Source organism: Thamnophis sirtalis, unplaced genomic scaffold (assembly GCF_051295495.1).
Source record: "Thamnophis sirtalis isolate CommonGarterSnake01/CBP01778 unplaced genomic scaffold, rThaSir2_p1.2 scaffold_14, whole genome shotgun sequence".
Taxonomy (NCBI): Eukaryota; Metazoa; Chordata; class Lepidosauria; order Squamata; family Natricidae; genus Thamnophis; species Thamnophis sirtalis.
This window is the reverse complement of record NW_028261394.1, coordinates 5298880-5314610: the sequence shown is the minus strand read 5'-3', so window position 1 is coordinate 5314610 and position 15731 is coordinate 5298880. Positions and strand designations below refer to the sequence as shown.

General features: G+C 42.9%; 1 protein-coding gene across 6 annotated transcripts in view; it reads right to left on the bottom strand.

Moving 5' to 3' along the window:
* Positions 1-13921, bottom strand: part of USP22 (ubiquitin specific peptidase 22) — a 55064-nt gene extending 41143 nt beyond the window's left edge. The window contains exons 1-2 of one of the 6 annotated variants that reach the window (XM_087729185.1): positions 13591-13921; positions 2567-2699 (exon numbers count right to left, since the gene is read on the bottom strand). In XM_087729185.1, coding sequence (XP_087585311.1) covers positions 2567-2699; positions 13591-13716 — 259 coding nt within the window. In that variant the 5' untranslated portion in view covers positions 13717-13921. Of the gene's footprint in view, positions 1-1835; positions 1887-2566; positions 2702-13590 lie in introns of those variants that run through there. The other 5 variants (XM_087729184.1, XM_087729189.1, XM_087729187.1 and 2 more) reach the window with 5 other exon arrangements.
* Between the last annotated feature and the right edge of the window lie 1810 nt (positions 13922-15731).

Here is a 15731-nt window from a genome sequence, read left to right as displayed (position 1 = left end):
GTTCCTTCAGGGTTCAAGATTCTTACTATTAACAAATTTATGCCCTGCTGAAATATATGGAAACTACCTGGCCTGCTTTTCCAAAGGAGCAATAAAGGTGTGGTTTATGAGCTCAATTTTCTTCTCCTTTTTTATTTTATTTCAAAAAAGAGTTTGAAAAGTGTACAGTTCTGAAGAAGACAAACTTGTTTTTGACAATGCACCATAAATAATATCTTCTTTAATTCAAGGGATAATGGAGCAAGAGCTATCGCAGTCAGAAAAATTGAGCTTTTTACCAAAGTTCATGTCAGCTACCACAAGAGATCAGGAGATGTAGAGTATTTACTGCAAGGTTCAACACCAGCCAAATTAACCATGTGGAAAAAGACAGAACACAATTCAGAATATAAAAATGTGAGCCCAATGCTTATGGCCTATGAAAGATGGTTGTCAGTGACAAGCCCTGTAAAACATGGTGGCAAATCCTTCAAATGTTCACTCCTTCCTTCTTGGACTTCTGGGTGCAAAACGTGCAAATACTTCATTTTGCAAATATATAAATATATATATATATAAAAAACTGCTTTTGCTAATGATGTGCATTTGGGTCTCTGGAGTTTGAATTTCTCTTTGTCTCCATGGAGACTGCTGTTAGCTAAGCAGAGTCACTAAGAGCTTCAAGAAGAAATTTCGTTCATTCTGGTATGTGCCCAGTTGAGAATGAACTGGAAGCAGAGCTTGAGCAATAGTGATTTTGTATTTGGGGCAGTGGTGGGTTTCAAAATTTTTTAGAACCTCTTCTGTAGGTGTGGCCTGCTTTGTGGGAGTGGCTTGCTGGCCATGTGACCGGGTGGGCATGGCCAATGTGTAAAATGTGGTGAAACTCACTTAATAACACTCTTACTTAGCAGCCAAAATGTTGGCTCAGAAACTCTGGCACTGAAGTGTGCAAGTCTTAAAGCTGTCAAGTTACAAGACCCATGCACCCCTAACCCTTTAGAAAAAAAAAACCCAGGGGTGTTCAAACTTGACAGCTTTAAGACTTGTGGACTTCAACTCCCAGAATTCCTCCTCTCGCTCTTCATCTTGATGATGTGCGGATGGGGTGGGGGAGCTGGAACCGGTTCTAAACGGCACTGTAGATTTGTGGAACCTCTCCTGTAGAAGAGGTTAGAACTGGCAGGAACCCACCCCTGATTTGGAGTGACATTTTGCAACTACTGCTGTCAGAGAAAACGGGTAGTCCTCGACTTACGACCATAATGCAGCCCAAAATTTCTATTGCTAAGCGAAACATTTATTAAGTGAATTCTGTCTCATTTTACAACCCAATTTGCCATGGTTTTTAAGTGAATCACTGCAGTTGCTTAGTTAGTAACATGGTTGTTAAGTGAATCTGACTTCCTCGAGTTTGCATGTTAGAGGAATCACATGACCCCGGGATACTGCAACTGTCATAAATAGGAATCAGTTGCCAATTGCCTGAATTTTCATCATGTGACCACAATGATCATATGAAAAATGGTCGTAAGTCACTTTTTACAGTGTGATTTTAGCTTTGAACGGTCACTAAACAGACTGTTGTAAGTGGAGGACTACCTGTAACTGACTGGAGCCAAAGGGCAGCGGTGGTGGTAGCAGCAACAGCCACATCACAGTAAGTAGATAGTGGGTGCCATTGCAAGCATTACTGGATTTACTCTTCAAAACAGAAGTATTTGAACCTATAGGTGAGCAATGCAGGCTTCTTGGCTTCTAAGAGTTTCCAGATTGGTATAAAAAATAAAAGGAATTATATATAATTGCTTAAACAGTAGGGCATTTACATAGACATGGATAAGAAGATGACATACTGTTGGCTGAATCCTATCAGGCTGAGCATCTGCCAATCCAGGGAGATGAGGCTAACAAAGTAAATACACAAGAGTAAAAAGAAACCTACAAAGAGGTTCTACAGCTAAATGTCTATTTCAGTCAAAATACAGCAGTTATAAAATATGTAAATCATAGATGGGTTAAAGAAAACCTTGAGGGAAAGCTCTGAAGTGAACTCAATAAAAAATGTGTATCTCTACAAATAAATGAAATTTTGCATGTTAAAAGAGTCTGAAACTATCTAAGGTTATACAGGCCACTTGACTTCAGACAAAAAAAAATTGCATCATTTAATAAATATTGAAATCCCATTCAAATCAAGAATTGTGTTTCGTTTCCCTATTTTTGGTTAAAATGAACTCTTCAGCTACGAATCCCCAGGAATCGCAAGTTTTTCTTTAATTTCAGATTTTATAACAGTAGAGAACATAAAAATGAGAAACTGTAACTTTTATTTCTATTAGCCTGCTCTTTGGTTATTTATAACATATTTAGCTTCAATTAATCATGGCCATAATTACAGGGTAGCTTCAATATTAATTTTTTTTTTTAAACACCCTCCTGCCTGGATTATATGGAATATTCTCTTTAGCCAAAAAAGACAACCTGTCTGAATTTATTCAATCTAACTGCAGGATTTTCCATATTGTAAAGCTCATGCCTTCATAAACAAATAATTTTAATGCAAGAATCCAGGATAATTACTTACCTAAGTTGTGTCGCTTTGCCTTTGCGTGCTCGTGAATATGTTTCTTTGTAAAACAGCCAAAGAAGACACAGTACAGGCAAGAATGAAGTCTGTTCAGATGGGCACCGCACATATGACAGATGCACGACTTTGCCTAAAATATAAACAAGATGTTTATTAAAAGCAGCAAACATTGCATCATTTTTCCAATCTACAACCAGGCTTTAATTTGAACTTTAAGGTTAGATATTATTTATATGTTTTAATAATAAAACAAAACCAGAAGGGATTGTGAATTCAATTCCGTTCCAAAAATGTTGGGTCAAGAACTTGGTATGTTTAGATAGGGAGAAAGGCTGTCCCTCGACTGCCACACAGCCTTTTGTACCACTCGTTCTTTTGATCCTGACTTTTTGCTGTGACATAGCTATTTTGTAGTCCTTCTGCTTCCATTGCCACTGTTCCATTGCCATTGGCGGGAGGGCAATGGCATCCTTCCTCTTAATGCTGGTTTGTGAGAAAGACAAGGCAACTCATATCCTGAGGATTTATTTACCAATAAAGTGGGGGTAATGATGATGACAAAGAAAAAAAATCTGCAGTATCACATCCTGGCTTTGACTTATGTGGCCCAAAGAACAATAATTCCCACTCCCTTTTTCAGCAGCTGCAAGCAAAAGTAAAAAGTACTGTACAAATATATTTTTATTAAAAATATAAGGAAAAGGAAAACTTCCTTTTAACTTTGTGCAGCCACAGGCATGCACAACCACACATATACAGTAGATGGAGGAAGTAGGGATAACAGCATAAAGATCATAAACAGTGTCTTAAACATCAATGTCCCCTAAAATTCCAGATGCAGAGATCTCCAGAAGGTGGGAACAAGGATCAGGGAGCATAACATGAAAGAAAAATTGGTACAACTATAATAAACTTGAGATATATTAGCTGCAACTCTTCTTCTGAGGAATAATTTACCTCCAAATCAGATTAGTTCTTACCCTATTGCTTTTTTTCCTTCTTTTTTTCAATTATGTCCAATTCTCAGAAAGCGTGGGAGAAAGTGACTGGCCCAAGCTGGATTTGCACCTAAAACAGGACTAGAATTCCCATCCTCCCAGTTCCCAAACTGATGCCTTAACCACTACACCAAACTAGGAAGCCGATAAAAACTTGGCCTTTAAAGAAAACCCTGAGAGAGGGATTTGGCATTTATTATTCATCAGCTGCCAGAGTTTTATTTGTAATTGTACTTGCTATTGTAAGTTGTGTTTCTTTTTTGTGATATTGTTTTGTTGTTTTAATCTTCTTACCGAAAGAAAGGAATGTAAGCCACTCGGAGTCCCTCTGGACTGGAGCAGCATATAAGCCACAGTAAATTAAAAGGCTTATTGAATATAACAGGACTTTACCATCCTAATATTGTTATTAAGTCACAATTTTATATAAAAAGATAAATAATTAGATAAATGTTTGCAATAAGCTCTTATAAAATGTTACCTAGGAGTTTTAAAATGTAGAAGTTTCCATTTCTGAAATTTAGCAGTGCTTCTTCTCACAAAACTATAGTTTTATAGGAAATGTTTCTAGCCTGCAGTGCAGCACTAAATTGAGAACATTCCTCTTAGTAAATACCAACACTATTTAGTGGTTTAACCCACTCAGATGAAGAAATATACTTATGAACACTGTTTTGGAGGCTTCTATGAACAGTGCCATCATTAGTTGCCTTACTATAATAAGAAATCAGTCCCTGTTTCAAATGTCACTACCACAACTTGATGTCCTCAAGGTAAGTTAGAACCACAAGTTTCATGGCTTAAACTATGACAACATAAATTAGGGGCAGGGAGTTGTGGATGCATATGAATTCAGCAGTACACTTAACAAGAAATTATATCAACATCTTTGTTCTGTTCAAGAGAAATGAGAAATAGATGAGCCTATGCACTTATCTGAAAATCTGCTTTATTTGCCAAGATTCAAGCTTATCTTAAAAGCGTTTTGAATTCATACTGAATTTCAGTTTTACTGCAGTAAACTATAGTAGCAATACAGCATCGTATATTATAAAACAACAATGATACCAAAAAAAAGGCAGAGTTCACAATTCCTAGCACTTATAAAATATTTATCAACTAAAATATGGATACAGAATACGGGGAGGAAAGTGAAGACAATTTTGCTTTATATACTCACTTCCATCATCAGATTTGCCCCAGAGAATCAAGCAATACAGGTAAAGCCTCGACTTACAACAGTTCATTTAGTGACCATTTGAAGTTACAACAGCACTGAAAAAAGTGACTTACAGTCATTGTTTACACTTACGACTGTTGCAGCATTCCCAAAATTCAGACATTTGGCAACTGACTCGCATTTATGACAGTTGCAGTGTCCCGGGGTCATGTGATCCTCTTTTGTGACCTTCTGACAAGCAAAGCCGATGGGGAAGCCAGATTCACTTAACAACTGTGTTACTAACTTAGCAACTGTGGTGATTCACTTAACAACTGTGGCACGGAAGGCCATAAAATGGGGAGGGGGGGAAATCACTTCACAACTGTCTTGCTTAGCAACAGAAATGTTGGGCTCAATTGTGGTCATAAATCGAGGACTACCTCTATCTATAATAGGAGGATACACTTCCCAATTTTTTTCTCAATGGTGGTGTGACCCATTAGCCACACCCAATTGTAGGAGGAGCCCCAGCTAAGACACACGTTAGGCTGTTGCGTGATGTACCAACATGGCTGCAGATTTAAATAAGGCTGAAAAGGCTGCCTGCCTGTGTCTTTGAAAGGATATGTTCTGCAAAATACGAGACAGAAAAATAGTTCGGGCTGCAGCTCCTGCTGCTTTCAGAACCATGTTTAATATACACATATTGTAGGCTGACTTTATCCTGCAATGCATCACTGCAGTAGCCAATTTTCATATGGGGCGGCGATGACTTGCAATAGCCGGTGGTATGTTCTAAAACAGATTATCAAAATTGATGACTTCATCATTTCTCTGTGTCAGCAAGTCATGACAGTGTTTTAAAATATTCTATTAACCCCAACCCTAACACTATTAAGGAGTGTACCAATGGAATCTTCAGATACACCTGACTTGAATAGTAACGCAGTAGACAAAGTAAGCAGCCTTACTTACCTAACCACTGAGTGGGATGTTCACTTAATGCTGCCCATACTGCTAAAATGTTATTTACAAGATAAGATCACACTGCAGGAAAATAGTACTTTTCCTAGGATTTGGGGAGGGCTGAAACAGAAAGCGATGCTTTTAGGAGCCTGCCTATTACTTCAAGTTGCAGCCTATCACTTAAATGAAATATAGATCAAACCTTTAGAAATTTACTGCATGTTTTTCAAGCAAGCAAGCAATCTCTTCAACTCTGATTTATTTAAGCACTGCAAACTCTCTGCAGGAAATGTAAATTTAATTAGCCCACATCAAAGTCAGTGCAGTGCTACTAGTGAAAATGATAACTGGAATGCAGATCTGATATGAAATGATTTGTTTGGGCAGTCCAAAAGAGCAAAGGAAAAAAAGAAAAGAGAAAAAAGGTTAATTGGAATTAGAAATTTCTTTTAAAAAGAAAGGGAATCAGGCATTTACATTGGATTAAGGTTTATTGAAGGCTTTCTACTGCATCATGCTGCCCTCAATTAGTTGAATTATCCCATTCTGACAACCTATAAAACTAGCTTTAAAAATACAAAAAGGAAACAGCAATAAATCCAAAATCTCAGTTCTTAAAACTCTATGAGGTAAGCTTCCACTTGTTGTTTTTATTATAGACTTGGGTAACATGTAACCCTACAAAGTATTAGGTTAGTGCAATAATAATATAATTTCAATATCGCAGCACAGTCATGATATATGGTATGGATGAGTAATGTTGATCTATCAGGTTGTTCTCTCTGGATAAGAGGTATATAATGATGTTATAGAAACATTGCAATTGACATAATGAAGATTAAATATGTTATACCGTACTTAGCATTGTAGTGGCATTAGTCCAAATTCCGTCTTCTTTTTAACATGACTAAATATTATAATTCGTGTGAAAGAAGGAATTAAAAACAGCCAGTCATTACCAGTTTCAACTTTTTCTTACAATGGGGACACACACACACACCCCTATCCCACCCACCCCACAAACACAACTGGACTTAGCTATACTACATAGAGCTTCTCTGTACATAGAGTAGAAACAATTGCTACAAGTCTGTCAACTCTGCAATATGTTGATGTAACTACAAATGATGTAACAAGCTGTAATGAAATATGAAGTAATAATTCTAAAGCTTATTCTTAAGGATTTATATTCAGCCTCCTCAAACTCTCTGGAGCTGTGACTTCAATAACTACGTCCTCTGTCAAAACTTTAATTTTTTTTTAATGTAAATGGCATTTAGGAAACCAGCTGCAATACTTTGAGTTCACTAGCAACACAAAGGGGGGACAATCTGAGGTAGTATTATTTTAGGCACATCCACTCAGACTGTCATGCATCTAAAGATGGACAATTTCTATATTTTCAGAATGAAGTCAGTAACATGTAACAGTAGTTCTGGAGCACATAAATTTCAGCCCTGCCAGATCCCAATGCATCAAGTCTACAGAAGAAAGATTAAAGTCTGAGAATAGGATACACAAGTAACTCTTTGAAAATTACTTCTTTCCTCTTAAGCTAACTACAGAAAAATGTTGTCATAGAAAGTAGAACAGGGAGGGGGGGGGGCATCAAATACGACCATTCTGCCAGAATTAACTAGCTCCCATATTTTGAATTTCTTGTTGAATATCTTGTTTGTGGTTTTGGGTTCCAAGTGGTTTGCTGGGTTCAGGAAAAGTTTTAAAGCAGGAATGGACCTCCTGTTGGGTGGCTAAGCATTATTTTTAATATTTTGGGGAGGTTGAGTACTGTCCCATGGGTTGAGCCGCATTATATTTATGAGCAGGGTTCAGTTTTGGGAAGTTTGAGATTAACCAGGGCAAGCTTATTCTAGAAGTTACAGAACAGTTAAAGGTGCATAAATTTCCCAATTCAAGATAACAACAAAGTCTATTGTCAGTTTTCAGGTAAGAATGAACTTTAACTACGCAGACAGAATAATTTTAAATGTTTACAGAGTTGGTAAATATATGTTTTAAATTAAGGAATATCCAGCTTTACTTCTTAGCTGCTGTTATGTGATATTGTATAATGCTTTCTCTGATTGGAAATAATGAAAATCAATTTAAGAGCTAACCAGGAAGTTCTTTAAGTAATTGTTTAGTCAACCAATGCTATAGGGCCATTCATTGGATGAAAAAGCAAAAAAGCAGAAAAGGACTGGTTTTTGCTCAATTATATTGTGTGGGAATAGTGACAACACACTTAAGTCTTTCATCTTGAATTTTGTATAGACCAGAAGCTTTTAAGGAATGATGAAAACCGGGGATTATGACATCTGGACTATAGCAACTTCCATAACATTACTACAACTAAACAATCAATTCCTTTTAACAGAAATAATGATGCAGGGGAAAAATATTAATAAACAAGATACAAAGATGTCAGTCTCCCTGGTATGTAAAAGTCCCACAAAGACGTACTCCTAATTGCAGAGTTGAACATGTAGGCCAGTGAAGAAAACCATCATTTATATATAGATATTTAAAAGCACATTACAAGTAAACAAAAAATGAAACAGATGATCAAGACTCAAATAGGAATCTTGTACAGTAAAACAATCTGCTCAACAAAATGCTTCAAATAAGTTAGATGCTCTCTCCTACTTTAAAAGAAGACACTGTGGAAGACATCAATACTCATGTCTTAGATCTCAAAAAACAACCAATTGAAATAATTATGGCATATGCTATGAGTGTTATGTCCTAAACAATGATAGTACACCATTTAATGCAGATCATATCCACATGCTAGGTGGGGATTTTTTTCCCTTCTCTCACAATGGTCAGATATCTCACCAAATAATAGTCTGTCAAATATCCTCACCCTACATCTACTATATCTGATAGACTATATCTATCAACTCTATCTAATAGAAACATTCAGAACCCAGTGAACATAAAGACACCCCAAAAAAGAACTACCTCACAGAAAAATAGTCACTGAAAGACCTTACTCTCAATTACAAAAAGAAAAAAGAAAGAAACACAAATTCTGAAAGCTATAGGTGAATAGGTTAATTTTTACTGTAGCTTCTAGTTACTAATTAATTCCATTTGTATTACTTTTCTGATCACACAAGTATTAATACTTACCAACTTCTTAGGCCACACTTGCGTTCCAGTAAATTCATAACCTAATGGCTGCTATCATTTTACTAAAGATACAACTTTCTCTTATTTACTTTCTCTTACAAGAGCAGAGTAACTCCCATCTTGCCTCCAGTTGTTAAAATGTTTTATAATTGAACAATGAGGGCAGATTCAGAGTTATGCCCCAAACCTTTTACCTACAATAAAGCACACAATTGAGTTACAAAAGGAATACATGCCTTTTTCTCAACTGCCACACAAAGAAAACCAAGACAAACTGGGCTCAGTCCTTTCATTTCAATGAGTAGGAATTAAAAATGGCAAGAATGAAATTGTTCCCTTATCTCCTTTAACCAAATTAATCTGATTATACATAACAGTGAAAATCGTTTATTAGCAAGTGAAAAGAAATAGCTGCACACTAAGCAGGGGGCTAGAAATTTATATGAGAAAAAAACAAATGTGCATATATAAAGAACAGAACTGCATTGATGCAAGAAAAAGGAATTATTTTGGGCAGGAACAGGTAAAAATAACAAAGTTAAAGATGAGCCATTGCTCTAATAGTTTCTGTAATGTAAAAAAACCACCTAATTCTAATGTCTAGAATACATATGAATGAAGCCACTCATTTGCCTGAACTATGGCTGCTACCTTCTTTAAACAATTCTGAGGCAAAATTATATAAATAAAAAAAATAAACATTGTCATTTAAAATCCTAAAGCTGTCAGTAATGAACAGACATAACACAATCCTCAGTTCCAATTCTGCTAAGGTTTAAAGTCTACTTAAACTTTAACTTTTAAGTATATGTTCATAATTCATCCAGTAATCCTATGGTATTTTCATACTTGATGATGAACAAACACTATGTTACTCAGGTTAACATTACCAGTTACTTCCAATTAATCAATAGAATTTAATAACAAAACCAGTTTTCTCATTTGCATGATGAAAACAGTAAATGTGAAGCAGCGGTTAACAAATTCACCATATGAGGAGCAACCAACCGCTGGTGAAGTACAGATATGATGTTAACTGAATTTTGGAATTATTATGTAAAAAAGAAAAGAACTATATAGCAGCACTTTGTTTTTTTTCTATCCCAAAAATTATGCCAAAAATTCAAATATATATATATATATATATATATATATATATTGTGGTAGTAGTAACCTATATGAATATACAACTATTCCCAATTCATGCTACAAACAAATCTATCAAAATAATTATTACCCTTAGATGTAATATTATTGTTAATATGCTAAAATGTTACACTAAGAATATGCAGTAAACTAGCTGTTCTAATTGAAACGTCTGAGAAAAAAAATCTTTTGAAAAACAGGCCAAGCGTTATTATCTTCTCCTTGGATCAAGCACTGATTTTCTGAAGTACCAATCAGAGGCCTTTTTAGAGACAAACCATAGAGATAACCATGCAATGCATTTGTTCCAGATGTCAACCCCTTACATTTCTTAAAATCTGTGAAATCATGAAATCTTTATCATAGTGCATCGGCTGCCAATTTAAATTTGTAAATGCTTACTAAATATTACCAAGACAGGTCAAAATAAGAAACAAATATTCTAAATGTTCTAGTCTAAGGTACTGTATATATGTAATCTCAAAATAGATTCTCTGACTCGTCAAAAAAAGATTGCTATTATCCATTCTGAGCACACTGCAGTTCTTGTCATGTAGTGACTTGCACTAACATTGGCGTGAACAAAAAAAAACTGAAGTGAAAGGCAACCTTCATTTTCCATAATATAAAGAAGCAATGGATTAACAACTAAGACAGGCATACTGCATGGGGAAGAAGGAAGAACAATAGAAATAAAAAAGCAACACAATACAGTTAGCAGCCTTTCAAAAAAGGTAAGGCAATAAGCAGTGTTGACAACCAAGTCAGAAATAAAAATTGACCCCTTCTGCCCCCTACAGTTTAGTTGGATGTTCAAGACACAAGACCCAGAAATAAAAATGGGAGGTTAATCCTGAACATCAAATGACACCATTTTTCATTTATTCATTAGATAAGCCATAGTAATTTGCTTTCCTTTGCCAGCACTGGTTTTAGAGTTTTCGCTACTGCATTTTACAAAAATCAATACTTCATACAACGGCTGTTCTATCGGATTTCTACATTATCTCCTCTCTCTGGAATTCTCAGTGCCTGAGTAGAGTGCTATCTTCAGCTTTTTTCTCTCTCTCTCTCTTTACATTTGTGTACCAATTCAGATAAAAGCCATGGAGATCTTTCTGACAAAGCATGGCTCAAAAATTCATATCAAGACATTCAACAACATCCTTCTTCAAGGCAATATTAGATAGCAAGCCATCACAGAAGAAAATGCTTGTACGTTTTACTTTTTCAACCCCAGTGCCAGAATTGCAAATGTCAAACTACCCAATTATTTAAAATGCTATAGGGGGGGAAACTAGCTGTTTTAACAGTTTACACATAAAGACACTTTACTGAAAGGCTTTGACACCTCAGATTGGAAGGAAGGATTTGCATGTACAGAAATCTCTAGTTAAAAAGAACTACCTAAAGAAAACTGGACAAAGGCTTTTCCCTTACCATATGCATTTGCTATCTGCAAGAAAAGATGGGTATTTTCTAAAGAGGAACAGAGGCCATTCGAAGTTTTTAAAAATGGAATCCTGCTCTGTGACCCTTCTCTCCTATTTTTCTGGATATGCAGAGTTATCTTCTAATTACTAATGGAAACTACTGTAACCTAAGCAGGGAGCAACTACCAAGGCCTCAATGTTATGATTTAGGCCACGTCTGGAGATATACCTGCCCCACAAATATTTGCCCCATGGGCAGCCACAACCGTCTACAAACCATTTTCCTGATGTTACCAATGACATCCATTTACAACCAACAATCCCCTCTAAAATTCTATCCTGCCCTACATTTCTTTAACTTGGCACATGGGAGTCTTTCATTGCTGCAGCCCTGCTACTTCAACTCTGACCTTGGCTTGGCTCCTTAAAAAAAAGGCCCACATGTCAAAAACCAGGACTATATATCATCATCATCCCCACCTCCCCCAGGAACTGGTTTTTTTTATCCTGGGTGTATGAAATGCTCCTTTTCCACATGGACACTTTTGTTGTATTCCCTGTGTTGTGTGTTATAGGGAAGGCCGACTCTGCAACCCACCCATTGAAGGAAAGGAGGGGAGGGGGAGGGAGGAATCCCTGCATAAGGAGACCCTGTGCTGTTACACGGTCCTTCCTTCCTGGTGCATCTTTTGAGGGCAATGTGTGCGCTGAAACAGATCTCCTTTCTGCATTTCCCTTCTGACTTCCTCCGCCACCCACGGATCATGTTTCCCATCACCCACCCACGCTGACCGTGGACGCCCGGCCCTTTCAGAAACATCCCTGCTCGCTCGCCTAACGGCAGGAGAGCCGTTTCCACCTATTGTGTGGTGGGCAACCCCGGCCGGCTTCCTCCGGCGGCCGGGAAACAGGCAGCTCCAGCCGCGGCCGCTCCCCATAGAATGGACCAAGGAGCGGCGAGACCCCCCCCCCACTCCGACCGCGCCCCTTCCTCCGCCCGCCCTCTCCTCACCCACCCATCCAGGGGACATTGGGAGGGAGGGAATTGCCGAAAGCCCCTTCCCCTTGTAAGGGGGGGGGAGAGGAAAGGCCGGCTCCCTTTGGCCGAGCAGACCCTCCCCCCCCGGGCAAAACTGGGCAGGCCGGGCGCGCTCTTTGGCCCCGGAGCTCCGGCTCTGCCCTCCCATTTTCCCTTCTCCTCCTCCTCCTCCTCCTCCTCCAGGCGGGCTCTGCAGCCGCCCGATTCCGGGAAAGTCCGCCCGCAGGAGGAGGAAGAGGAGGCTGCCCCGCTTTTCTCCTCCCTCCTTGTCCCAAACCATGAGGACTAGAAACACCTATGGGGTGCTGCTGCTGCTGCAGGGATGTGGGAGGAGGGGGCGCCCCGCCCCTCGGGAACCTGTCCATTTGGGGAGGGGGCGAAGAGGAGGAGGAAGAGGAGGCCGATCCCCTCTTCTTCCTCCTCCTCCCCTAAAACAGGAGGACTAGAACCGCGTCTGCGGATGCTGCGGGGAAGGGGGCATGATTCCCCCGGGACCGGTCCCTTTGGAGAGAGGGCAGAAGGATGGGCCCCCCAAAACCATGAGGACTAGAAACACGCCGCTGCTGCTGTGGAGGGGGAAAGGGGGGATCGCCTTTAGGAGAGGAAGATGCCCCATGAGGACTAGAAACACTCCTGGACTACGGGGGGGGGGAAGCCTCCCTTGAGGAGGAGGCGAGGAAGAAGAGGAGGCACTCCCCTCCTCCCTGCCCCAAAACCATGAGGACTAGAATCTTGGGTCGCTGTTCCTGCGAGGAAGAGGAGGGGGGCGGAGGAAGAAGATGCTCCTTGAGGACTAGCAACGCGCGGGGGGGGGGAAGAGGAGAGATCGCCGCGCGGGACCAGCCTCCCCCCCCTCCCTAAACCATGAGGACTAGAAACGCGCTTGGGTTGTTGTGGGGGGGTGGCAGGCCCTTTAGGGGAGGGGGCCAGGAGGAAGGCAAAGATGATGCCACCTTGAGGACTAGAAACGCGCGGCTGGGGGCGGAGAAGAGGCGAGATCTCCCCGCGGGACCTCCTCCTTTCCTCCCCGCCCCAAAACCATGAGGACTAGCAACGCGCTGCTCCCTTTCTGGGGAGGTCGGGGGGTGGGTGGGGGGTGTCCCCTCATGCAGGGCGGCGGGGCGGGGGTCTCTCTCTCTCACCTTGCGCTTCCTGCTCTCGGCCGAGCCGCTCCAGACGAAGCACTGGTAGATCACCCGCAGGTTCTGCTTCCAGTTCTCCACCTTGAAGCCGGTCACATGGCAGCACCCGGCGGCCGGCGGACTCATCTCCGAGGCCCCCACATCAATCCCCCGCCCGGCCCGCCGATGCGGCTACGGCTGAGGCTCCTGAGGCGGCGGGGATGGGTGAGAGGGGGGGGGAAGGCGGGCGAAGAAGGCGGCTGAGGAAGGGGCTGCTCTCCTAATCCTCCCCCGGGAGGGGGGCCACTGCGGGCCGATCCCCCCCCCCGCTTTTTCCCCCTTCCTCCTCCTCCTCTTCCTCCTCCTCCTCCCGGGCGCGCTCCCTCAGGGCGGCGCGGCCGACTGCAGTGCCGGGGAGCGGCCGCCCGCCCGCTCGCTTCCTCCCTCACCGCCGCCGATTCGCCTCAACCCCGCCCCCGGCTGCTGCTGCTGCTTCTGCTGCCGCTCCTCCTGCCGCTGCCGCCGCCGCCGCCGCTCCGAACAAAGCGCCGACGACGACGACAGCGGCGGCGGCAGTGGCGCCGCCTCACAAAGCTGAGGGGAGAAATCGGCGGGCGAAGATTCTCCTCAGAGGGGGAAGGAGAGGAGAGAATCTCCTGAGGAGAATCGCCGCCGGGTCGCGCGCTTGCTGCTACCTCATGGAGGCCTCGGGGGAAGCGGCGGCGGCGGCGGCGCTGAGGGAGAAGGGGGAAGAAGGAGCCCCGGCAGCCCCGCCGCCGGGCGAGGAGGGGTGTGTGCGCTCTTGCTGCCGCCGCCTCCTCTTCTTCTTCGCCGCCGCTTCCCTCCCTCCCTCCCCCACCCCGGCTCGCCTGTCTCTTTAAATCGCGCCTCTTCGCCGCCGCCGCGCGTGCTCTCCCCCCCCTCCTCCCGGCCACCCCCGCGGCGCCCTGAAATGAGCCCGTCCTCGGTATAGCGAGAGAGAGAGAGAGCGCGCGCGCGCGGGCAGGCTCCTCTCCAGCGCCGCTGCCGGGCCCGAGCGGGACAAACCAATTGGGAAAGAATCGGGGGGGGGAGGGAGGTTGGAAGAGAGAGAGAAGTAAGGTAAGGAGGAGGGTGGGAGGAAGGAGTGGAAAGAGGGGGGGGAAGCTAGAGAAGAGGAGGGGGGGAGGAAGGGAAGGAGGAAAAAAAAAGGGGGAGGCGGCTTTGCCTGACAAGCCCCAGGAGGGCCTCGGATTGGCGGCGCGAGGCGTACGTCCCGTCCCTCGGCCGCTTCTCATTGGCGGCCGCCGCCTTCCTTTAACAGCGGGATGGCGAGGAGAGGCCCTCCCCCTCCGCCTCCTTTGATTGACAAAGGAAGTGCTGGCGACGGGAGGGGGAAGAGAGAGAGAGAGAGGGCGGATGGCGCCGATTGGCGGGGTCACCCGCCGCTCTTGTGATCCGCGGCAGAGGATTGGCTGGGGGGGAGGGTCACGGGGGTTAAGCGCCGCCCCCTCGAGATGCCCAGACCAGACGGAAGGGGGCGAGCCAGCCAGTCAGCCGGCGGGCAGGGCTGCTGTCACATCCGCTGTTGGAGTTTCTGCAGCTTCTCCGTTTCTCCCCCAGTGATCGCCTGCAAAGGAGGGCGGAGCTGCCTGGATGCTGCTCCGTTGACTCGCCCCTTGCAAAGCCCATTCCCCTTGCAGCACCGTTGCACACGTGCAACTCCTGGGCTGCCTTCACACGACCCCCGGGTCAGGTCGAATAGGGCAGCCTGTTGCGCCCAGCCGGTCCTGAGAATGCAGCCAGGAAAAAAGAAAAAAAAAAGGATCCATGTCGGGCAAAGAGACTAAAACTAAAGTTCAACCGTGGCTCAATGTAATGTGAGAAAGCACTTTTCCTTGCTCCCCCCAAGGACAACGACATCCTTTCCCTGTCTTGGGGAATTCCTGGTCCATTTTCAGAGTTCGGAGAAGAGCAACTAAGGTGATTGAAGGCCTGGAGGCTAAAACGTATGAAGAACCGCTTTAGGATTTGGGTTTGGCTAGTCCAGGGGTCAGCAACCCAGTGGCTCTGGAGCCGCATGTGGCTCTTCCATCCCTCTGCTGCGGCTCCATGTCACTCAAAATATAAGTCTCAACAACCACCAATGTGCAACACTCGTGGGCATGCGATTTATTGAGCTT